Below are 24,427 nucleotides of genomic sequence, written 5' to 3'. Positions count from 1 at the left end.
AGGTTTGTACTCAACAAGATGTTGTAAGAAGAACAGGTGATTCCGAATGGTTTTACCAGACTTTATATATAGTCTGTGTGATGCATGCTTAGCACATAAAGACAGAGCTCTACTTCAGACTGCATTCTTCACCACAGTGCTGTTTTGAGTGACAATCCTGGGTGCATCGGCTATGCTTTTTGCTGACACACGCAGCTGTCCTCTGGAAAGCAAATTCCTGTCTGGAGTGACGTATCCCTGCAGGCAGCTTCAGGTTATTTCCAGAGTTTATTTATACCGCACAGCTCATGTACACAAAACAGATCTCATAGCTCACTCCCGTCACACCCTGCCTCACTACTGGTAGAAAACAGGTGGACCATGGAAATGGCACTATCCACCTTGCGGAATTACCACCTTTCAGATTGACAAATGCATTCTCAATCTGTGATAATGACAAACCAATTTTATTGCAGCATGAGTGAGCCTTTAAAGGACATTTCTATAGACACTGGAAACAGAGTCATATCAAACACGCTTCACTGGGAAAAATGTACTCTGGTGATTAAGATTATGCCTCTCTGCTTAAAGAAGGGGGTACATGTAGCCATCTGCTGAATCAGGTAAGTAAAATGATAAAATCTTGTTACGCCACGCCCCCGGAGGACACATCATTCCACATCGCATTCCAATTAGCCCATTTACCCCAGCCTATTTAATGCTGTTTCACACTTTCTCCTGGGCTCAGTATTAGGGTTTTTCCTGGCTAGAGCCACTTCCCATTTTCGCTACGATTTACTACTTGGTTTTTGGCTTCCTGACCCTGGTTTGTTCTCGGACTACGTCTCCTGTTTTTGGTACATTGCTTATCGTTCTGGTTTCAACTCTCCTTACGGCTCCGCTTCTGGTTTTGTACTTTTGCACCGGCTTGTTTACCTGCGGCTTTCGGACCTCGGATTGTTATATCGACTACGCCTCTGGAGATCGTTCTGGTTTTCTGCATCGGGTCCTCTCTGCTATTGCGTAACAAATCTCACTTTGCCATGTCATAATCTGAGAATAAACCGAGTTGTTTAATATTTGGAGCAATTCAAGTGGTTGAAGGCTTAAGAAGACAACCCCTCAGTCATAGTTCAGTTTAAGAAAGCTCCGTTGCCTCCATACCACTGGTTCACCACTCAAACACCGTAGTCGCACCTGATTTGCTCTGTAATCAAATCTGAGCATCCTCAGTAAGAGCGGTCAAACCCAAATCCACGATGGCGAATGATCTGACCGAGATGCAGCATGTAAATACTACAATCCCATCACAGTGCCTTGAGGGACGCCCAGAAGCAGTGAGCGAAATCTGATTTAAAAGAGTCAACTCTGGGTATCCAGATAAGAGTCAAACCAATGAGAGAAAACGGAAGTGACAATTGCTCGTGTGATCCAGGAGGATACTGTAATAGACACTCAAACTTTACACTTAAATCCACGGAACATAATATTAAGTGACTGACGATCGAAGGGCATCAGCAAACCGAGAGCTACTTTAACAAGCGTGTTTGAGTACCGTCTCTTTCTAAACCCTGAATTAAAAAAAAAGGGGGTTTGAATGAATACACCTTGGTAGCTGATAAGAGAATGTCGTTCAACAAACAATGCTATTTTTACGACACCTACGTTTTAACAATAGGAATCGCATATCCATGTAATCCGATCCCAAAGACCCTTTCACCGTAACACTTCGCCAACACTTTAAAATCCACACAGAGAGGACAATATCATACGTCCACCCAAAGAGATCACCCCACGCCACCTGACGCTGAAGAGATACTGTGCCTTTAACGCGGCACGGCGAGAGAAGATACTGAGCTTACTGCACCAGGACCTCTGTCTTCAGTGCTGTCTCAGGTTGCCGAGCTGCGGAATAGGGGACGGAATGGCAGAGGACAGCTGGAAGTCTTTTTTCCTCTCCGTGTTTGATTACAAGACGGAAAAATATGTCATTGCGCAAAACAAGAAAGTCGGAATATTATACAGAGTCGTCCAGCTAGCCATTCTGGGATACATCGTCGGGTAAGATACCGATTATTTTAAAATTATTTTCCATATCGTTTGCATAACCTTCAGGAGCTCCGGTTAATGCCATTTCCACGCTTCGAGTTCCAGTGCCTGTGACTGACATAAGTAAACGCCACTTATGTCAAAGCAGCTTTAAGTTTGGAGACGTGCTGAAAGATGACACTGCGGTAGTCAAGCAATGAATTCAGCCTGAGGTGCAGTTCACCTTGGTTAGGGACTCTGATAATGTGTTACTATTACTGAAGCAGGTCCTGCTCTTTTGAAGCCTAAATTGGACGGAAATCAAGCTTGTATTAAGCGTTTTAATCCCCCAAACCGAGTCTCTGAATAGACATAACGCATTTTCACTATAGGAATTTAAGGAAATTGAACTTTGAAAATAGTGCTCTGTCGACAAGAGACCGGTTTCTACCGTGTCATCATTCTCTGTTAATCTTAAGGCTCTATTTTTAGAGATGACACTCCTCGTCCACTCCTCGATCTCCTACAGTTTGATGTAGAAGCAGCACAAAGATTGCTAAAAATATATATACTTACAGCAACAATTTAGAAACCGCAGTTAACCCGACCAGTATGTATGTGTTTGTGGTGCACGAGGAAACTGGACAACATCGAGAAAGGCCATAGAGAGACAGGGAGAGCACGCAAACTCCCCACGTAAGACGTGCACATAAGTCCCAGTCCAGAACTGCATCCTGCACCCAAGAGTTATGAGGAAGCAATGCTAATAACTACGCCACTCTGAATTTTGAAAAGTGCTACGGCATATATACGTCCACCCATTTTCTAACCACTTTGCTCAATTCCGAGTCACAGGGGGGCCAGAGCCTGTCCCAGCAAGCAATGGGTATATCCTGGACAGGATGCCAGTCCATTGCAGGGACTGCAAACACTCACACACACTCACAGAGTGTACAAACACTCACACACGCAGAAGACCGTTAACCTACCAGCATGTCTTTGGACCGTGAGAGGAAACCCAGATAAACGTGGGGAGAACATACAAGCTCCACACATACAGCACCCCAGGAATTTAACCCAAGGCAGCAACGCTAAGTACTGTGCTACCATGACATCCTGAATGCTATATACATATAACAAATGTATCTTGATGAGAAGCCTTCTGGGCATTTTTCTTAATTATCTTCACGCAGGGGTTGGTGTTTTTATTTCCTTATTGAGGGTGATGAAAGTTTCTGCCCACCTGTGATAGGATTATATTATATGTTTCTTGGATTGGATAATACATCACTCCATGGATTTGTGATGTTACACATCTTCTTTCATGCTAGGAAACACCTATCCCGGTGCTATGAAATTTACTTGCATGCAAATGCTACAGCAGAAGCCCCTGGCAACAACTGGCGTATTGCTGTGGGCGTCAACATCATCAACTGGAAACAGTATTTTGCATATTGTTTCAGGAAACATGAGCAAGGGTGATCAGGAATGGTGTGAGACTAGAGGCATGTTACTGAGGTCACTCTGTGAGCTCTAAATTAACAGCCCGGCCATGAAACCCTGGCTTGTGCAGACTGTCAGTGCACTGTGGGAAAACGGCCTTACCGCTGGAGAATCGAAAACATGTGCATGTCTTTTGCTAGCACAGTTTTGAGACTCTTTTATCAGGCTTTTGGCTGCTCTGAGACAGCTGTACCATGAAATAGAAACAAAACTACTCAGGAGTGAAGTTAAATATCCTACAAACATACAAGGTTACTTTAGTCAGGAGGTCAAAAGATAATCGGTTATTCTATTCAGCAAATGCTGAATGAAATGGAGAAGATACAGGCACCTTAAATATCTTTTCAGATCCTTTATTTTTCCTTTAAGGTTTGAAGAGATCTGATGTGGTTGCAAACGGGTAAAACGAGCAGCAGGTGAATTCATGTTGATGGTGGTATTGTAACCATTATGTATCGGGTAACATCACAGGGTCTTTGCGGATGTTGGAAGATCCCATATGGATCTTTGTTTAGTGCAGTATTCCATACTGGATGTATTTGTACCAAGTGACCCTTTGTCCCTAAGACTGTGCAGTATATAGTTACTGACTACTGACTCTCTCAAATTGCCTTGCTGGAATATTACAATAAATCAACTGTACTGAATGTCCAATGCCCAAACCATGGTCATGTCCTGACGCGGTTAAGCACTTGTATGAAATGAATATTTAAGGAGAAGCTTTTGGTTTTCATGGGGAAGATTACGAGGGGACCTGACACGAGAATTGAAAATCTTCAAAGGCTTCGCAAATCTTCAAAATCAATTACAGGATCGAATAGGAATCGGAGCACACAGGTGGAAGCTGTGTGAAAGTGCACTTAAAACTAAGGGCAGGAGACACTTCCTAACCTGAAGGTTGGTGGGAGTCTACCCAGCCACGTTGTTGAAGCTGATATCCTGACTTCTTTCAGGAACCTGCTGGATGGAATTAGTTACCTAATCCCTCAGAGGCTAGATGGGCCATCCTCTTTCTAGTGGTCTTACGGATGTTTTGTATTGTCCATTCCTGCACAGATGGGTCTTCATAACAAAAAAGGGTTACCAGGAGACGGAGGAATCGATCCAGAGCTCGGTGGTCACGAAGCTGAAGGGAGTGGTTCTCACTAACACTTCGGACAGCAGCCTCCACCTGTGGGGACCAGAGGACTACGTCATTCCCTCACGGGTGAGTTTATCCCCGTCACACTGAAGACTGCCCTGCTGGGTACAGGTGGGGCTTCAGGGCTATGTTGCTTCGGGTTTGGAGTTCAATGATCTTCCTTGGCTGGGGCCACGAAGCTGAAACACTCCGGAAACCTTTGAGTTCACAGTAATGGAACAAAAGTCCAATAAAAATCCACAGGGTGTATTAAATAATATTTCACCAGGCAAGGCAATATCCAAGGATTGAAAGCTTTGTAAATGCCTGGATTACTTTGTGAGAAAAGTTTGGCTGAACCCGCCTGGTTAATGGGCAGCCTCCTGGCCACAGGACAAGGATGCTCGAACCCCATTCAGACAGAGTGACCCAAGGGGCAGCCGTAAGGTGGAGATGGGACAGAGGAGGGAAGATTGAGAAGAATGCAAAAGGAGGTGTTTGAGTTCAGTTTAGTGCTGATGGTATTACTGTAGGTGTATGATACAGTGAGGATACAGTTCAAAGTTCAGAATAGCTTTCCATGTAAAAGCAGATTCTCTCAACATGAAAGAAAAACATGGAATAACTCTGTTGAACAGAAAATAAATTACAAAGCGCATTATAAATTGTGCTGTAAGATGACAGGTCAGTATTTGGCAGAATGGAGTGAAGTGACTGTGAGGTTTTTCACAAGTAAAACGTGGGAAATAATGACCTTAAAAGAGGTAACCTTGAAAATGATTTAAATTTGTTGACGCATCCTACTCAAGTCAACATTGAAAAGGCAGAGAAAGTCATAAACAAGCAAACAGAATCCTAGGACACGTGCTGCTCTGGAATCTGCCCAGGAAAAGTGACCATGAACATATCCGAGCTGAAGGGAATGTCCTACATTGACAGGCTAAAGAAATAAAATCTTTGTAGTTCAGGTGGGGAGCTGTGTCAGCATGCGTAGACTGCAAAGGGACAAGTAAAGGTTTATTCCCTGCTGAAGAGCGAAAACTGACAAGAAATAAATTAATTTCAGAAACTATGTCCATTACTCATCCGTATAACGAATGCTCTAATCTAAGTGTACTGTAAGGGGCACCACTATGGACTTTCCTAGAATCACGTGTTGACTCTGCTCTTATGACAGTACACCCAAATATTGATCAAGTGACTTCAAGTAAATAGGAGTCATTGTATAATTATTTAGTCTTAAAAGCAGGCTTCATTTATTGGACTGATGATTCGCATTTAGCAGTTTTTAACAAGGAGAAGGGGTTTCTTCAATTTCAAATTTCATATTTCAATTTGAGATCCTAATGTGAAAATAAAACTGGAATTATTGTAAGTTTCTAACAGGAACAGACTGCATTATTTTATTGCTGTCTAACACTTTCAGATGAATGTGTTTGCTAATTTAGCAGTTATTTCATTACATAAAATTTAAAGAAGCAATAATATTTTCTCATCTTTGTTATTACTTCATCTTTCAGGGGGAAAGAGTTTTCGCCGTTGTTACAAACTTCATAGAAACTCCAAACCAGAAACTAACATACTGTGCAGAGGTAAGCAATGTAAAATTCATTTTGTTTTTTAGCCACTGATTAAATCTCCCACTAGATAATTCAGTAGTTAGAACAAACTCTAATTAAGGTGGAAAAGAGGCATGATTTGAGTACTGAGCATTACTGGAGTAACTCAGCTGGTTTAACGATTAACAGTAGTCAGGTTGTCTGTGTGTGTGCTGTACCTTGCCATAAACATTAGAAAAATAGGCTATTGTTCAGTATACAGTATCTTTCCCCAGAGAGTTCTCTCCCTTAGATGGGAGGCAATAAATTTTCATAAAACTCCCTAGTCATTTTATTACCTATGTTATTCAGGTCTGGGATGATGCTGACACCTGCATTCCCTTACGTGACAGTTACTGTGCAGTCAATACACAATTCACTGATGTGCAAAGAGCACAATTTTTGCAAGATGCTGTCAAGCCACGGGCATAGCAGGACCCCAGAGCTCTGAATTCTGCAACGGGATCGAGGGAGCCCAGTTCTCTGAACATTCAAGTCAGACTGTACTGGACTGTGAAGCTGAGCTTGGTCTCTTCCTTTATCGACCCCAGTCCGCTGAAATCGCCACTGCATGACTCTGACACTTGAATTAGATGAGTTTCTCTTTGAATGTCAGCCATTGCACAGAATAAAGCTTATACAGCTTGCCTGCCTGGTCACACATGTGATAATGAGCCCTGACATGGGGAGTTGCTGTATAGTGTTTCATTCCATGGCAACAAGCGTACAATTGGTGCCAGTCCCTCAGCTCCTTACATGGAGTGTTCACGTTCAGCGTGGCTTGAATGGCTGAATGGTTCAACACGTTATTCTTCCTGGCATGTTTGTGTGGCATTGCTGTGATATGAGAGGACACTGTTTACAAGTTCATATGATTTCTGCATGTTGCTGGCAGTTTTAAATTTGTAAAGGAGCAAGTAAAGGCTTATTCAATGCTGAAAAGAGAAGAAGGGAAACGCTACGCTTCGGCTGTGGAGCCTTCTTCAGGTGTCAAGAAACTTGTAGTGCATTAGATCCATCTTGGGCATCAGTGCCTCAGAGCTCTGGGGCCCTGGGTTCAATTATATAAACATGTGGTGCTATCTGTGTGGAGTTTGTATGTTCTCCCCATATTTGCATGGGTTTCCTCCCACAGTCCAAATACATACGGTAGATCACTGGCTTCTGGAAGAACTGGCTCTGGTGTGAGTGTGTGTGACCTGTGACGAATGGATAGATGTTGTGATGTGATGTGATGCCCTTTTCTGCACTGCGCCCGCTGCCCCCCTTGGATAAAGGGGTTCGGAAATGGATGGATAGATTTATCTTCACCAAACTCTCTGAATTTTGTTATTCTCTAATACAAAACAATATTAAACGTTATTCCTCATATCATTGTACAAAACAAAGTTATCTCATTGTTAATTTAAAGACACTTCAATTCCATGTAACCAGGGAGGTTTAAAAAAAACAGGAAAACAGGTTCCAGAGTACATAATACAAAATAATCATAGAAACTCAATCCAACTTCCTCTAAAAGGTATACATTTGCTGCAGAATGAAGCATTAATTACTACAGCCTTGCCCAGATGACATGTGAAATTGTGTTTTAGCTGTATTTCACAAGAAAGGCTGATCTCTGCTGAAAGAGAATTAGGCTACTAATCCCATTAACAGCCATGTACAAAGACATTACGGTGCAATTGCTCAGAAGTGAGTAAGAAAACTCCAGTTGCAAACCCCAGTGTTTCACAATTAGGAACCAGGTAACTGTTTTCCCAGAATACAATGTCTGTGATCAAGTCTGGTTTATATATATCCTTCTATAAAATGGCAAGCCTTAATCAACAAAGTGGCAGATATAACCCAAAATGCCACATAGGACCATCACCATGGAGATCCAAAAGATTCCTTTTACATTACATAGTTCACTAGAGACAACAACATACAAGGATTGAATACTTGTGAATGTTTGGTGAGAAAAGTTTGGCTGGTTAATGGGCAGCCTCCTGGACACAGGACAAGGAGGCTCGAACCCCATTCAGACAGAGTGACCCAAGGGGCAGCTGTAAGGTGGAGATGGGACAGAGGAGGGAAGATTGAGACTAATATGAAAGGAGGCATCCGAGTTCGGTTTATGTAGCTAGTTTAGTGTTGATGGTGTGAGATTGACTTGTTGTTAGCCCTCCAGAACATCGGTTATTAACTGCCACAAATTGTGAGCTGCATGATAGCACAACACGTATAAAGATGGGTGCGTGCAGTTATTTTTTTGCATCTTTTCAGAGCCCTAGGGTTCGTGATGGCTGGTGCAGAACGAATGAAGATTGTATTCCCGACACCGAAGTCATTGCTGGTCACGGTATGGAATAAATAACAGGCAGCTGTCATTTATACTCGGTGGCTGGGTAAAATGTTGGCATATCTCAGTTTCCTGGCGCATGTCACCATAGAGAGAAAAACAAGGATGCAAACATACACGTAAATGTGACAGTAAGCAAAGAAAACTGAAATATAGAAGGCAGAATGAAGAACATGGTGGTTAACTATATTTCTTCTCGCTGCAGGAATAAAAACTGGCCGCTGTTTGAAAACAGGTCCAAATACAACAGGTACCTGTGAGATATTCGGCTGGTGTCCCATTGAAAGATCCAGAAAAGCTGAGTAAGACCACTGCTGCTGTTCCTTACTCAGAAAGACTACTCATAGGCTCACAGATAAAATCTGCAAACTGGAGACAAGGATAGAGAACTGTAATTTGAATATGTATTTATTGTAGCCAAAACCTAAAGGTTCACTGTTTTTCATTGAGGTGAAATGTATTTGGGTCCAAGGGTGTTTTTTTAACAAAGACTATGTGACATTAATTTATAAAAAGCTACCTAGATGTGTGCATATTTGAGCACAGCTACCTAAAAGATGGGGAATTCAGTACAATCTTGTCAAAATATTGTTTAATCCCCTCATTTGTATTAAATCTTGACTATATACCCTATCCTGTGTGTAGTGCCTATAGCACACAATGGTTTTTGTACAGTAAAAGGTACCCTTTTATATACAACAAATATGTATATACGTAACTGTGTATACAGCAAAAAAATAGGATTACTATTGAGAAAATACAAAACATCTTAAAGCTGTTTTTTGTGTCTTTCAGGAAACCCTTGTTAGGAAAAGCTGCAAATTTCACAGTCTACATTAAAAACACCATCAGATTCCCTAAATTTGAATTCTCAAAGTAAGCCGCATTTATAAATACATACACTGAATAAACAGCCCAGCCAGGACTGAATTAAATGATCGATAATAGAAGAAATGAATGGATTATTTGTCAAGGAAGATGTTACTGATGTTGTTGGTCTGTCCTTGTGTTCAGACAGCTGCCTCTGTCCTTGGCCTTTTTCCAAACCCGTTCTGGGTTCCAGTGTTACTGCGTTCCGCTCTGCTGACACGAACCGGTGTTGTGGATGTACCGTATTCTGCTGAATCATTCTGTTCATTAGACAATCATTCTTTACAAATATCAAGTGAAACTGCATGGCGCCACTAAAGTACTGGAAAAAACCTCAGTAGATGTCTAAGAGGAGACGTGGTTAAACCTTTCAGATTTTTAAAGTCAAGCAGAATTATTTATACACAACCAGAAAGGTGTTGAAAGTGCATGCTAAAACTGTCAAATCTGTTTTTTTTTTTGTAAAAAAACATCTGAATTCCCATTGTCACTGGCATGCCTCAGACACAAGCAGGTTTTTTTGGCTGGCGTCAAAGCGAAAAAGCTACAATTACTGACTTAGTCCAAACTTTAAACTCTTTTATGCCGTCAGGAAATTATGTGCAAAGTTCTGAATGGCAAATGGCTTTTAACTGGTTTCCCATTAATAATATTGAATGACTTCATGCACTTTGTCTGAATCAAGACCGTTCACATACTGTATACCGTAGTTGTGAGACCCAGGTGTCTGATTGATTTTGTTTCTGTGTCTAATGTGTCTAACAGGTCTAATGTGCTGGATACAGAGGATGATTCATATTTGAAAAACTGTTCATATAATAAAATCTCTCATCCCTACTGCCCCATCTTTCGCTTGGGAGATCTGGTTCACTGGGCTGGGCATGACTTCCACGAAATGGCTCTACTGGTGAGTGTCCTGACTTCTCTAAAGCACTTAAAACGGATAATTAAGTTCCAAAACACTCAGTGGCAAAATTGGGGGGGGGAGTCTTATTTACTTTTTTCCCCTTAATGGACTAATAAGCACAAGATCTTGGAACAGCAGCAGTAACTGTGCCATCACCTGATTAGTGTTAATGTCCTGTGCTGGTTCTTTGCTTTTTGCTTCCCGGATCTCTTGTTTCAAGAAGGAAATGGAAACACGTCAGAAGTCTGGGTTAAAAATGTGTCCTAATCCACACGAGCACTGGAATTCCTCTCTCCTTTCCTCGTGAAAACCTGACAAAAATTGAAATGCTGAGGAAAGGTACTGTGCTGCGTGTCAGCATATTCTAACACACCAGAAGACACCTGGTCTAATGAAGCCACAGGCTGTACCTCAGTGTATTCGGGTGCATGTTTTGAATGTGTGTCGCGCAGGGGGGGTCCATCGGCGTGCTGATTGAATGGAACTGCGACCTAGACAAGGGCTTCTCGGGGTGTGATCCCCACTACTCCTTCATTCGACTGGATGCAGCGTCGGTGAACAAAACGGTCACGTCTGGATACAACTTCAGGTACTGCAGATCGCCATCACTGGAATACCTGCATTCACCAACACTGTAAAACCCTGGAGTGAAACATTCGTCTTTAAATATATACATTTTTGTAAAATATCAATAATATACTACGTTTTTTTTTTGTGTTCCCAGATTGTCATATGTAACACTGACTGTACAATAGACACAGAGCAATGATGTTTTCATAAAATGATTTGTCAGGTTTAGGACCTTTTTAAACTCATGTTCTTTCAGTTAATACGTAGTTCTAAATCCTGTATTTAGAGATGGGGGGGAAAAAGTAAACTCTGTTCAGGGTTATTACAGTTCTCTGGGTCCTGGAAAAAAAAATGTAGCTCGACCTATTTTAGGTCTTGCCTGACAGGCGTTAGTTTGTTTTTCTAGATACGTCAAATATTTCAGAGACGCCACAGGAGCGGAATTTCGAAATCTCACAAAGGCGTATGGGATACGGTTTGACATCATGGTGAATGGGAAGGTACGAGACGACCTGTAATGCTGTTTTGTGATCCTGAGTTCGGTGTTCCGATTTGAAAATGAGTCACATTGCTGTCTCTTTTTCCCCTGACTGTTTCAGGCTGGAAAGTTCAATATAATTCCAACTATCATCAATGTTGGCTCTGGGCTGGCATTAATGGGCGCTGTGAGTATGCATGAACAATACAATACATGAACTAATTCTAACATGAATCAAGGGTTTTTCGCCTATTAATAAATGGCGTGTCTATCAATCTGACCACACGGGGACGCCACATATAGGCCAGTTCAGCATAGTTTTCAGTCCTAGCTACAGTACTACCACCACAAATCACAGATCTGAGTAAAATACAGATTATTGAATGTTTGTGGCATATCTGTTCCAGGGGAATTTATAGATTTTAAATGTTGTGTAATTTAAATAGTGTTCTTAATATACTTAAATTTAAATACATCAATTCTAATAATGAGGACTAGACACTTAACTCGATAGTAACCCTAATGATTTGTCTCAGGGGGCCTTCTTTTGTGACCTGGTGTTGTTGTACATGATGAAGAAGAGCACATTTTACAGAGCGCGGAAATTTGAAAGCGCCAAGTAAGTCCCTTAAAATATACACGTTTAACTTTGAATATGTAAGTCACCAGTAAATGTGTAAGTTTCAGTTGTAATTAAGTGGTGACTTTTTGTGTGTCCCTACCTAGAGCTAAACTGAATCACACAGAGTTCGGGCTATTTTGACAGTATTTACCTGAAACATGCAGGCATACATCTTTAAACATTTAAAGCAGCACATAATAACAAGCAGGCTTATTTTCACTGATGTTGAACTACATTCTCCTCAGTATATCAGGCTCCGAAATCTTTTTAAATACAAAAATCTTTTGCCAAATGCTCCTACGTTCATGAAATGCGAAAGAGCTGCATGTGGTGCAATGCCCCCTCCGACGCCGCGCCCCACCTGCACCTCTCTCCTGCAGGAACTGCAAGACAAACGGCGAAGGGGTTCGAAAGGAAGAGAAGAGCAACAAGTGCCTCCCCGAGCGCGTGCAGCTGACCGACCTGTCACCAGAGTCTTAGCCAGCGACAGCCGAGGGGCGCAGGGCGCCAGCAGCGGGGCTCCCGCGGTCCGAGCCAGTGCCGATGCCCGCGTCCACGCCTCGGGGCACTCGGTGACCGGGCCGGGCCGGGCAGCCTTGGTTCCTTTCTGCCAGCACTGAGCTGGTGGGACACGCTGGCAGCGCTGGGCAGGAGTCTCTTTAAAGGCTTCCCATCCACTCCCACTCCAGCGGAGGAGAACGCTCCAGGCTGGGAGGAAAACACTGGGCTCCCTCCCCCCAGCTCTCCTGCTGCCGGTTCTTCCATTTGTATTATAAGCGTTGTGAATGTGAAGCAGGGTGATGCATGACTTAGAGTAACACCAGCACCAACAGCCCACCGTTCTAACGAAAGCTGGCCGGCCGTTCAAGAGCAAACGGGACGTGTTCTAGCAATGCTAAAGGGGTTTGTGTCTCAGGAAGGCTGCTACAGCCTTAACTTCCTAAAGGCCACAGGCTGCGGTCCATGCCCACCTGACCTTTAGGGCCAATCGCTAGAGCGCAAGGTGGCGAGATGAAGAGATGGAGGGACTCTTACGCGTCATCGGTCCTCTTTGCACACTTGCAGGCAGCGGAACGAAGTGCATTTTCAACCGGTCATTCAGAAGAGGATGGACGGTAATAAAACCATATGTGTGACAAAAGTGGAAAACAAAGTCTACCCTTTGGTAATGCAGGAAGATACATTCTCATGTGTTAATAGGGCGTTGTGGGCGACAGTGGCTCAGTGGTTAACGTTGCTGCCTTGGACGGCTGGGGCTCTGGGTTCGATTATGGACCTGGGCTGCTATGTGGGTGGAGCTTGTATGTTCTCCCCGGGTTTCCTCCCAAACCTTCCCAACTGGGCTTCTGGGAAACCGGCTGTGGTGTAAGTGTGCGCGTGCCCTGTGATGAACTTTACCCTGCCTTGTGCCTGTTGCTTGCCTGGATAGACTATTTGCGCTTTGCAACCCTGAATTGGAAGAAGCAGTTAGACGATGGATGGATGGACGATGTTGTCACTTCTGTAACTACTCATTCTAGTGATTACAAAAAGACTTAAAGTATTGTGCACAGTAAACATTAAAATACAGATCAAGGAAGCTGCATGTAATGATGCATAATGGCTTATTTGAAGTCAGATTTTTTTTTGTACTGTTCCAATTCAGATAAAGGATTTAAGATCTCAAATTTATACCATAAAATTAATTTACTCCCACACACTGGCCTTCACAGTTTATGGGGAACCAAGTTATAAAATGTTTAATGTATTGTAGTTTATCAATTTTACCAAACTTTTTACCATCGTTGAAGAGGAGTATTTTATATCATCAGTACATAAAAACCAAAGATTTTTTTTTACACTTGAAATGACCGATTCAAGCAGAAAAACGGTTTCCCTGGTCACACCCCCACCTAAGCATGTTGATCTTTTTAAATGCTTCTAATAAAAACATGACTTTCATGGGCACTCATTGCCTGAGTGAATTTTTATGGGTTAATGTTTACAGGGAGAACAATTCAGTTATGAAATTTTAGACATGATCACTTTCCTTAGAGAAGAGTGGTCTCATGTAAAAGCTGATATAACCTACTTAAAGTTACTTATTCAAAAAGAAAAGTTGTATTAACAGACTGCAAATCCACCAGAACTGCATAAAAGTAGAATTGTGGTCCTGCAGCTTCTCCAGGTGACCTTTGAATTACTGTGATATTTTTAAGCCTTAATGAGAGCATGTTATGAAAGTTTGTAACATAACTTTATAAGATGAACAAGGAATGCAAAACAACAGATTCCAGTTGTGTTAACAGCGACCATAAAGGTATTTAAAATTAATGGTGCTCTGTATGAAACCAAGCCAGTGTTCAACATGTGGTTTCTAATGCTTTACAATTATTTGCTTTGGTTTTATCACATTTATTCTAATACAAATATTTTCACCAGAAAAGAAACATAACATTTTGGCTGTGGAGTCAGCTGTCTGACTTTTGTTTTGTAAAGCTGCCTCTGTTCTGAAAATCTGGTAGTAAAGATTAAGAGTCAATTTAATAGCCATCAGAACTACTGTACTGCATTAGGCTTGGATATGAAAGTGTATAACACACCTTAAAAAGTCAAACCCCATACTAAAGGCTCCATAGATAGCCATGGAACTTTAGATTTGTAAAACTAAAATAAGCCTTTCCTACTCTTATTTCATTTTCTCTTTTTAACTTTTCTTTTAATACAGTTTTTTGTATCATACACGTTATGTTCATTTGATTTCTTGGTATCTGTATAAAATAAATAAAAAGACCTACAACTCTTGTAGGCCTAAAATTTACCCATATGTGCACAGTCATTGTGTGAAGTATCCAGAACAGTTTTGAAGAAATCTTGTGTACTTTATGGTAGAATATTATGTTGTACATGTACAATATGATGTATAGGAACAAGTAAAGGTTTAGTCCATTTTGAAAACAGAAGAAAAGAAATGTAGCATTTCAGCTGTGGAGCCTTCTTCATGTTCACAGAATTCTAAGTGCAACAGATGTTCATTCTTAGCTACTTGAAAGTGCAGGGGTTTTTTTAGGACTGGCTGACCACACACACACACTTATCAATAGAGAAACGTACATGATTTGAAATATACTTTTAACCTGCAGACAGCACAGATGTCTGTTTGATATTATTTGCATAAAACTAATAATGTGCATTAAGCACACTGACTCAGATGTTGACATTTCAGAAGCCATCAATTTATCCACTAGGAAAAGCATTCTGGATGTTTTTAAAAGCAATCCAACTTTCAAATATAAGATTTATTGGGGAAAGCTAGAAAGGGTAGTTACCACACACAGACCATCTCATAACGTGGATAAGTTATTTATTTTTCTAAATTATCTGAACTAATGTTTCCAAAACTAAAAGACCACACACCACACAACCGTGTTAAACCATTTAAACTGGGGTTGAATTCCTTACAGTAATTTCACATTTCAGTTCAGTACAGAAGGGCAAAAAAAAGGGTAGCTCAAGTTTGATTTTGATTAGTGGAAATCACACAGAATATCTAACATAAATTAAGTCCAACCTACACTATATATAGGCTGTAAAAACTGATTAAAATCCCGAACTTAAAAAGTGTCCTTGATTTCTCATCAAAGCCTGTATGTGGAAGTGAATCACGAACATTAGTACACATGCACCATGCCGTAAAGAAATGTCCAAAACAGAACGTAAGTGAAGAGACCTCCCACCAGCCCTCCAGTTAAGAGCAACCTCCTCGACTTGAAATACTTGTTCCACCTGCGACCAGCCTTGAGAATGAGGAGGAGGGAGAGGAGGAAGGAGGCGAGGAAGTAAAAGATGAAGCCGTACAAGCCCGTCAGGCCCAGGATGCCCGCGGTGGCCCCCGAGAGCGCCGACACGGAGGTCCTGCAGTACTCCAGCACCGCGGCATTGCCCCGCACCGCCACCTCGCTGATGAACTGAGGTCCTTCTCGTTTAGCTGCCAGAGCCGCCATCGCGCCCACTGCAGAGACGGGGGGACGCAAGGACACGCAGGTTACAAACGAGCGGAGGCCGGCCGGCGGTTCGCTTCTTGAGCGAAGGCAGGGTTTCGGCATCCCTGTTGCAGCTTGTCCCTCGAACCCTCCGCGTTAAGGGGTACGGTCCTGATCTCCCAGTTGTAGAAAACAAATAAACCTGTTTGTTTTAAAACTTTTAATTCCTGTAGCGGCACAACACCGCCTTTTACAAATCTCACAGAACCCCCCCGCCACCCCAAACCAAGATCAGCAATAATTTGCATGAAAATAAAACAACCAATACCTACTACTTACATATGCATTCAATTGACAACAGCACCTGGGCCACGTTGTTCTCATAAATATGTACCGTCTTTGTTTTCTATAGCATATTCGTGATTCCGGGATATTTGTCAAATTCGCCGTTAGCAACTTCACAATTTCAACCTGAACTGAAAAGGCATAGCTGGTTTATAGCCTAGAGATCCATCATTCATAAATATTCTCATATTATCTAAGCGCTACAGCACTCTTCTTGAGCCAGTGTAGAAACGATATCCACTGAAACATTAAAATGCCCGTTATGAACGCTACCGAGTACTAGGTTGCTTACCGGAAGAGAAATCTGGAAACGATTCAATACCAGCGCTCCGTTTTCTTAATAAACAATCGAGCCCAACATAATAAATAACGAAGAATCTTCAGTGGTAATTAAGCATCCACAGTTATTAAAGGGGAAAACGATATTGCCTCAAGAAGGTTGTGAAAAAACACCGCTTCTTAACACCGCCTTACATAGAGTCCGCCATCTTTACCCCGCAGTGTGTTCTGGGACATTCGCACCCAACCTAAGCAATTTTAATATATATATATATAATTGATTTGGGGGCAAATAAAAATACATTTCTAAAGCATTTTTATACATACATATGTTATTTGCACGTTTCATTTTCTCTGTTGGAAATAAAGTCGAAACGTGTACTAACCTTTGACCAATACTACGGTGGCGTGGAAGGACAATCTTTCCTTTAGGACGGGAAAAGGTTTGGTTTGTTGCTGTAGAAATGGAGTCCGAGGCGCTGTCCGCTCGCTATGTGCTTGGTGTGGATTTGGGGACAACCTCCGTTAAGGTGGTGTTGCTTGAATCCCAGTCGAGGAGGGTGTTGGACAGCTGTGCTCTGCCGACAAAGGCGGACGTCCCCAGCGACATAGGGCCACATGTATGTAACACAATATGTTTTACAAAAGCCTTCCCCGGGGTTCTGTCAAAGCAAAACTAATAAGGGTCTTGTGTCTGGACATCAAGGATGTGTTTAATTTGCATGGAAATTAATGCACACAAAACAATTTCAGAGAATACAGGTATACAGCTATCAAAAATACATCTTTCTATACATTTGGGAATTTGGAGTCATTGTGGAATTCTGTGGTCATAACCAGTTCATCAGATGACAAAAATTCTGATTCTTAAAAAAAACTTGCTTTACTTTTAAAAACACGTTAGAGTTCCTTTATGGAATTACATAATAGGTGAAGATATTGATACAAAAATTAACTAAGTAAAAGAAACTGCTGTAGAAAACAGAAAGGCTGCTCATAAATCATAAAATTTCCGTTGTCTTTCCTTTTTAATAAATTTACATTACTTTACTTTTTAATAATATAGGGGAAAGAGCAAGACGTGGGAAGAATATTAAGCACTCTTGATGCGTGTATTGCTGCCTTGCCCAGAGACAGACTCCAAAAAGTCATCGGGATAGGGGTTTCTGGACAAATGCACGGAGTCGTGTTTTGGAAAGCAGAAACAGGTAGAAGCTTTTTGAAAGCATTCTGATATTGTAGCAGAAACCAAGATCTTTGGGTATGCTGCACATTGATGGTGGAGGGGAGTCCCCATTACCTGTAAAACGCTTTGAGTGGAGTGTCCAGAAAAGCACTATATAAGTGTAAGCAATTATTATTATTATTAATATAACTGATCTTTGTGGTTCATTAAAAGAAGGGCTTCTGAATGGAGCCATTCTCCTCAAAGACTCTTTTTTCCCTGTGTGCATCCAGTGTTTTTTCAAGTGTGAATGCAAGATTGTAACTAGTTCGGTGTTTAGCTGATGTTTAGCTTTAGGGTGACCATGTTTCCTGGCTTTCATCCCACCCTGTAAATTCCTAATAATGCAATTGTAATCTATTGTTAACCTGATTGGTCTGGATTATCTCTGTTTCCAGGCCTTTGCTAATCAATGATTAGAAGTTACCTGCAAAGCCTAGTGGACTGTTACTCTCCTGGACCCGAAGTGAATATCGTTGACATACAGAATGTTTTGAATGGTGAAGAAGTTCAAGTAGGGAGCTACATCAGCATGCGTAGGCTGCAAAGGAACAAGTAAAGGTTTATCCCAGGCTGAAAAGACAGGAAAAACTGAACAAAACATTGTGTTTCTTTTCTTCTCTTTTCAGCCTGGAAAAAACCTTTACTTGTTCAATGTTTTGTATGATGCACACCTTTCACAAATTAATCCACTAATCGTTCTGCATAAGAATCACCTGGATTCTATAACTAAAAACGCCAACTTTTGCAGAAAATGTATATAATGTACTTCATTGATTTGATTTGAAGACCTATTTCACTGGAACGTTCAACACAAATTTTACTGACCTGACAATAATTTTCAATTGCACTGTGGACTTGAGTACACTTAACGAGCCCACTTAACGAGCCCACTTAACGAGCCCTTAACGAGCCCATTGCACCAATATTGGAGGATCCAATGAAGAATGTGAAGGTGATTTGCACCATGGCCCCTGGTAACAGCGTGACCACCAACAGCCCTGTTTTGACATTGACTAATGCCAGGGTGCGAGTGGGTGAAACATGGAGGTGCTCACCTGATCCGGCCGAAGGACGTGAGTCAACTGGTCACCTGGCAGGATGGCCGTTGCCGCGGGGACTTCCTGTCAGCCCTGCCGCAGCCCGACGCACACCTCAGCGTGGCCACTGGCTTCGGCTGCGCCACCATCTGCTGGTACCGCAGCCACAGGTAGAGTAGCAGCACACCGCCTGTCCTGCAGACAAACACATCAGCAACTATGAGGTGAGCAGTGTTAAAACTGTCGTCCTGCTCACAGTTCTGAACATCAGCACCTCGTGCCATAATTTCATAATTACAAGGTACTACATGAAGTCTTTTTTTCCTTGCTTCCCTAAAAATCTACTTCATTGCGGACAATCCTGAATCATCAGTACAAACACAGGCGCTGGTCATGGACAGCCTGTGGTGTCCCTTTCCAAGCAGATCTGGAATCAGTTCCAGTTTTTCAGTTCCTTTTCCCTGCTGAACTGTCCATGTGAGAAATCAGCTGGATTATGTTATGATCTTGAAAGAGATAAATGGACGTGAAACACTGGAACCAACCCCAAACCTGGTTGGGAGTAGATAGTAGAACTCAAAAGATCAGTGGATACTTAAGTCCAATAGTTGCCAGTTGACAAGGGTCTTAACCATTCCTTGTCTTTTGTTGCTTCTCCCTAATACTAGGAACTTTCTCCTCCTCCTGGAAACTGGTCGATCAGTTCAATCCAATCTAACTTGATCTGGTGAAACTTAAGAACAATATTCTCTGCTTCTCTGGCAATGCAGGCCTGATTTCCTGGCAGACTTCACTGCAGCTGGGACCATCCAGGACTATGTGGTGGCCACGCTGTGTGGCTTGAAGAGGCCAGTGATGTCCGTCCACAACGCTGCCAGCTGGGGCTACTTCAACACTTGCACTGGCCAGTGGAACGTGGGCTTGTAAGTTTCCAGCACGTGCCGTAGTATTGAAGTGTTAATTTCCCATCCAATTATGGATATCCACCAGTTTCTACAACATTCCAAAACACCTGTAACAGATGTGCGATTTGCAGTGTTTGGCCACTAGGGGGTGGTCTTTACAGGAACATGTTTGCATAATCTTACAGTTCGGATACACACTGCACATACAAGTACACTACTGCCATTTTGCTATTTTTCAGTGTACAAAGCATGAATTTCTATATATACAATATCAGTAGTAAAGGTATGAGGAAGGTTGCTGGAAATACAAATATTCAATATACTATTACTTCACAGAGCCATGTTGACCCATCTGTGCCCCCCCCCCCCCATCCCTAACCGCAGGGTCGAGGTTGGCTCACTAACTCAGTGAGCTTTGTCTGTGCTCCAGGCTCAGGCAGGTGGGCTTCCCTGTGGAGCTGCTCCCGGAGCCGGCGGAGTCCGGCACCACTGCAGGATCCACCTCCTCCGAGTGGCACGGGATTCCCGCGCACACCCCTGTGGGAGTGGCTCTGGGAGACTTCCAGTGCTCCGTGTACTCCTGCATGGCCGGCAGGACAGACGCAGGTAGAGCAGCACCTTGCCTGGTAGGGCCTTGCCCTGATGTGCCACATGTGACTTGTCCGAGTAACCCGTGTAAAGAAAAATCGCCCTTCGTCACAGGTCTCCCCGTCGTTAAAACTGTCGCCCTGCTCTGCTCCACAGTTCTGAATATCAGCACCTCGGCCCAGCTCACCTTTGCTCTGCCTGCTGACTTTGAGCCCCCCAGGACCCCCGATCCCCTCTCACCTGTGTCCTATTTCCCCTATTTCGATGGCACCTACTTGGCTGTGGCTGCTTCGCTCAATGGGGGCAATGTGATGGCTACCTTCGTAGGAATGCTGGCGCAGTGGACAGGAGAATTAGGTAGGGTCAGAATAAAAAGGGATGACACTCACATGTGGATTTTGAGTCTGTGACACTGTTTTACCCCTGCCTGGTTGTGGAGAAAACCTCATTACTCCCTGTCACTGACGGTTCTTAAGGACGATGTATGGTGGAGTTTCAGATCCCTGTAACAGCAGGCCGCTTGGTTCCTGCTCACACCACAACTCTGCCATTCTTGGTTTCCTCCTGAACAACATGAAAACAGGTTTATTTTCGTAGTTGGTAGGTTGGTGGGTTCTCAATCCCTGTATGAATTAAGAAGTGGAAAAATCAGTATGCCTGGTAGCCTTAGGGGCTCTGTAACTCAAAATAACTGGTAAACAACTGGCACAAGTTCTACCCCACGTGCAGGGTGAGCACTGTGACCACTGGTGTGAGCCTGGGTCAGGACGCTAGACTGTGGTGGCACACAATTGGCTGAGCACCTTTGAGGGTAGCGCAGGGTTAGTTGCCCAGGTTTGTCTCGGCTCTCCCAGACTCTCGGAGACTCTGGGACCCACTGTGACCCCTGAGGCACTTCCGGGCTAGTGGTGCTGTCAGCGAGTGATGCAACCCTCCTCCAATCAGTGCCGAACCTCCACTACAGGGCTGTGCTGTTTGTGTCGTGTTAAAAGATGATTGGCTCAAAGCTGGGGTGGGTTATAGGAGTCTGCCTACCCTTCCTCATTCTCACCACTGTGCGGCTACGAGATGGCTGTGACCACAGACTTGAAAAACACACATTTAGCGATTCCATATTAGGCGGGGGAAAATACCACAACATACTCTAAATCTAAAAATCTGCAACTCCCAAGTGAGGAGGTAACACTGATAACTCGTCTGACATGAAAGATCTTTGTCTTTAAGGGGTGGACCTCAGTGATGCCATTATCTATTCACGGCTGATCCAGGCTGCCCTAGGTGAGAGCAGCACGGACCTGAAGGTCTGTCCAACCATCCTGGGAGAACGTCATGACACCAGCCACCTGGGTCTGGTGTCGAATATCTCGGCCTCCAACGTTTCGCTGGGCCAGGTGACCCGGGCAGTGTGCCGTGGCATTGTCAACAACCTGTGCTCTATGCTGCCCCCGAAGACGCTGCTGGAGTCTGGCGTGAGGAGAGTCATGGGGAGTGGGAGTGCGCTCTCCAGAAACGAGGTTCTGAGGCAGGAAGTTGAGAGGGCGTTTCCACTTCCTGTGATATATGGAAAGGATGTAGATTCGGCTGCTGGTGTTGCTATGGTGATGAATGACAGAATTGACTTGGAGAAAAGAGGCAGCAACCAAAACGAAAACCCAAGTTAACGCAACAACCTCCTATGTACTGAAATAATTTCTCTTTATTGTCGTGAAATTCATGGAAGAAAGTAGTACTTCTGCAGCCCTTAACACCGATATGGGGTTTAACACAATCCATCTAACACCTTGGTTCCAGTGTTTGAAGAGACTGTTGAGCTAATTTTCAACCATTTTTTTCACATATTTACAAATAATTGAGGTTAAACTGCAGAAATGCAGTGAATAAATCTCAGAATAACTGAGAGAACTTAAATGCAAAGCATACAGATAATGAAAATGTTGGATTTAAGAGAATGTGAAAGGATAAAAAAGAAAATGATTTAAAGGAACAACTGAATGTTACAGTAAAGTTATGAAGTTTACAGGAAACCCTGGCTTTGTAAAACAAATATCAGTATGAACTGATAGAATAAATGAAGAAATAATAGGGCCAAAATGAATTCATCTCCAGTACAACAACCACCAAAGCGCTATAGGACAAACTGTCAGGAAGACTTTTGAATACTCAAAGACTGACAAATGTACTTGGATTAAAGTGTGGCACACTGGCAGAGTATTGCACAGAAAGAAAAACTGGTACCTGCATATCAGAAAGATCTCTTCGCTACACACTTTCAGAGAATAAAGTGTTGAAAAGCTTATGTCATTAACATTCCTCTGCTTAGTTGTTTTAATTACATTACATTATTTTCACTTCTGTGTTATTTAATGAAAAGAATGAAATAAAATTTTAAAATATTCTGTGTGTATTTCCTGCAGTACGTTTTGTGCTACAGATGCTTATTTGGTGTACTTTCAATGCACTCCAACAGAAATCAGACTCTCTATTTTGTGTCACCGAAGCTAGAGGAGCAATTTACATGCTGTTTGTTTTTCTAGCACGAAGAGACAGACAGCATTTCATTTAGTTACCACAGAAGCAAGGCACAAATGCATAATGCAGTTATAGGATTCCTTCCCAATTAGGCTAATGAAAGAAGATCAACTTTTCTTCTCCTGAATTAAATCTGAGCTCCTGTAATTCAATGCAGTTCCACCCTCTTGAAGGTAAGATCTGCAGATGACTCATCAAGTCAATAGCTTCTGCTTTGTCATGGCCTGTAATGAGCTGAGCATATTTAAGTAGTATTAGTCCATGTCCAAAATTTAAGACCTTAATTGTTGAAAATTCAGTGGATCTGTGTTTTTAAGTGTCCCACAAAACGGGCTGTTACATCTGTCTAATTTCTAATTGCTTTATCCAAATACAGGGTCATGGGAGAGCATGAGATCTATCCCAGCAAGCAACAGGTGCAAGGTAGGAAATACCCTAGACGGGGCTGACAGACACAAACACAAACCCACATCAGGATCAATTTTCCCAGAAGCCGATTAATCTACCTGTACATTTTAAGACTGTAGGAGGAAACCAGAGCGAGCTGTTTTTTGAAGAAAAAAAAGCTGAAAACATAATATGCCTGTACTGATGGATTCTAAAACTGTTTTAGTTGTTTTTTCCTTTAAACGACACGTGAAAAAGGAGCTCCCACCCAATCAGGAGCAGGATGAGCGAATAATGGCATCACCCTTCACCCTTCATACACTCTTCCTCATTCGACAAAAGTCATTGACAGTTGGTAAGAGACGAGGGAGTCGAGAACTGAGCCTTGAGGGACATTTGTTGTGATCCGTAGGGACTTTAAAAAGAACCTTTACCCATTTCTACGCGGGGAAAAAAAAGTTGCTAAACTATTTGTGTCCTATGTAAAATGATAAGAGATGGCTTATAAAACAAGATAATTGCTCTGCTCTGCTTCCTCATTTGCTCCCTTGCAATTCTTCATTTAATCTTGAAAAGCAGAGATTGTGGCGTTATCATGGAAACAAATGAGACTGGAGATGTTTTTAAAAAATGTTATTTTTTTAATAACTCACTTCACCCTAAAAGGTACAAATCGTTCTCTTTCTTGCCTTTGACAATCACCAACTTCTGCAAATGTAAATCTGCCTGCTTCTGGAGATCACTGAGTCAGAGCAGAAAGTTAATGAACCACAGACAACCCAACTATAGAAAATGCCATTTTTGCTCTCCGGTGACGTGAACATCTGTGCATGGCAGCTATCATCTTGAGTTTTCCGATGCCACATCCTGTTTCAGGCAGCTGGTGCAGCGGGGTTTTATTTTTGAAACCTGTACATGACAATACCAACCTCAATTAAAAAAAAAAACTATAGCCCTGAACAGCTCAGTGATCTGGAGGATAAAGAGTTTGAATCTCTGTGTGTGCAAGTACAAGATTCACGAAGTGTAAGCTTTGGTGCAGTATTGATGCAGCTTTGGTGAGTATTAATGAAAGAAAGATATGCCTTGACCCGTTGTGATTTTCAGAAGAGCAGCAGGTGTTGTGAGACAGTAAGGAGAGGTATGTCAAT

General features: G+C 42.5%; 4 protein-coding genes across 9 annotated transcripts in view; 3 read left to right on the top strand and 1 right to left on the bottom strand.

Annotated features, from left to right (window-relative positions):
* The first annotated feature begins 699 nt into the window (after positions 1–699).
* On the top strand, positions 700–14,816 carry p2rx5 (purinergic receptor P2X, ligand-gated ion channel, 5). Its single transcript, XM_006641004.3, has 12 exons — positions 700–2,040; positions 4,567–4,717; positions 6,151–6,222; positions 8,494–8,569; positions 8,775–8,871; positions 9,365–9,445; positions 10,205–10,346; positions 10,799–10,935; positions 11,323–11,416; positions 11,516–11,581; positions 11,931–12,013; positions 12,397–14,816. Exons 1-12 carry the CDS (start codon positions 1,904–1,906, stop codon positions 12,494–12,496), a joined length of 1,236 nt encoding a protein of 411 aa, XP_006641067.1. The 5' UTR covers positions 700–1,903; the 3' UTR covers positions 12,497–14,816.
* A 526-nt stretch (positions 14,817–15,342) lies between these two features.
* Positions 15,343–16,816, bottom strand: emc6 (ER membrane protein complex subunit 6). The gene is made up of 2 exons (XM_015367858.2): positions 16,616–16,816; positions 15,343–16,007 (listed from the first exon to the last, which is right to left on the bottom strand). The coding sequence occupies exon 2, from the start codon at positions 15,997–15,999 to the stop codon at positions 15,667–15,669; it is 333 nt and encodes a 110-aa protein (XP_015223344.1). The 5' UTR covers positions 16,000–16,007; positions 16,616–16,816; the 3' UTR covers positions 15,343–15,666.
* A 178-nt stretch (positions 16,817–16,994) lies between these two features.
* Positions 16,995–22,756, top strand: shpk (sedoheptulokinase). 3 transcript variants are annotated; one of them, XM_006641003.3, is made up of 7 exons: positions 16,995–17,222; positions 17,669–17,810; positions 18,854–19,037; positions 19,638–19,790; positions 20,203–20,378; positions 20,517–20,717; positions 21,585–22,756. In XM_006641003.3, the coding sequence occupies exons 1-7, from the start codon at positions 17,067–17,069 to the stop codon at positions 22,019–22,021; spliced, it is 1,449 nt and encodes a 482-aa protein (XP_006641066.2). In that variant the 5' UTR covers positions 16,995–17,066; the 3' UTR covers positions 22,022–22,756. The 3 variants fall into 3 exon arrangements, with proteins under 3 accessions (XP_006641066.2, XP_015223041.2, XP_015223040.2); XM_015367554.2 differs by lacking the exon at positions 16,995–17,222 and adding an exon at positions 17,251–17,364; XM_015367555.2 differs by lacking the exon at positions 20,517–20,717.
* Positions 22,757–24,168: 1,412 nt separating this feature from the next.
* Positions 24,169–24,427, top strand: part of trpv1 (transient receptor potential cation channel, subfamily V, member 1) — a 30,826-nt gene continuing 30,567 nt past the window's right edge. For 2 of the 4 annotated variants that reach the window (XR_011183738.1, XM_069184420.1), the window contains exon 1: positions 24,169–24,334. The gene's annotated coding sequence lies outside the window, so the exon portion shown is untranslated. The remainder of the gene's footprint in view (positions 24,335–24,427) is intronic. The other 2 variants (XM_006641002.3, XM_015367545.2) reach the window with 1 other exon arrangement.

Source organism: Lepisosteus oculatus, chromosome 26 (genome assembly GCF_040954835.1).
Source record: "Lepisosteus oculatus isolate fLepOcu1 chromosome 26, fLepOcu1.hap2, whole genome shotgun sequence".
NCBI classification, from domain to species: domain Eukaryota; kingdom Metazoa; phylum Chordata; class Actinopteri; order Semionotiformes; family Lepisosteidae; genus Lepisosteus; species Lepisosteus oculatus.
Note: the sequence above shows the minus strand (reverse complement) of the source record. Positions and strands in the feature narration are given on the sequence as shown.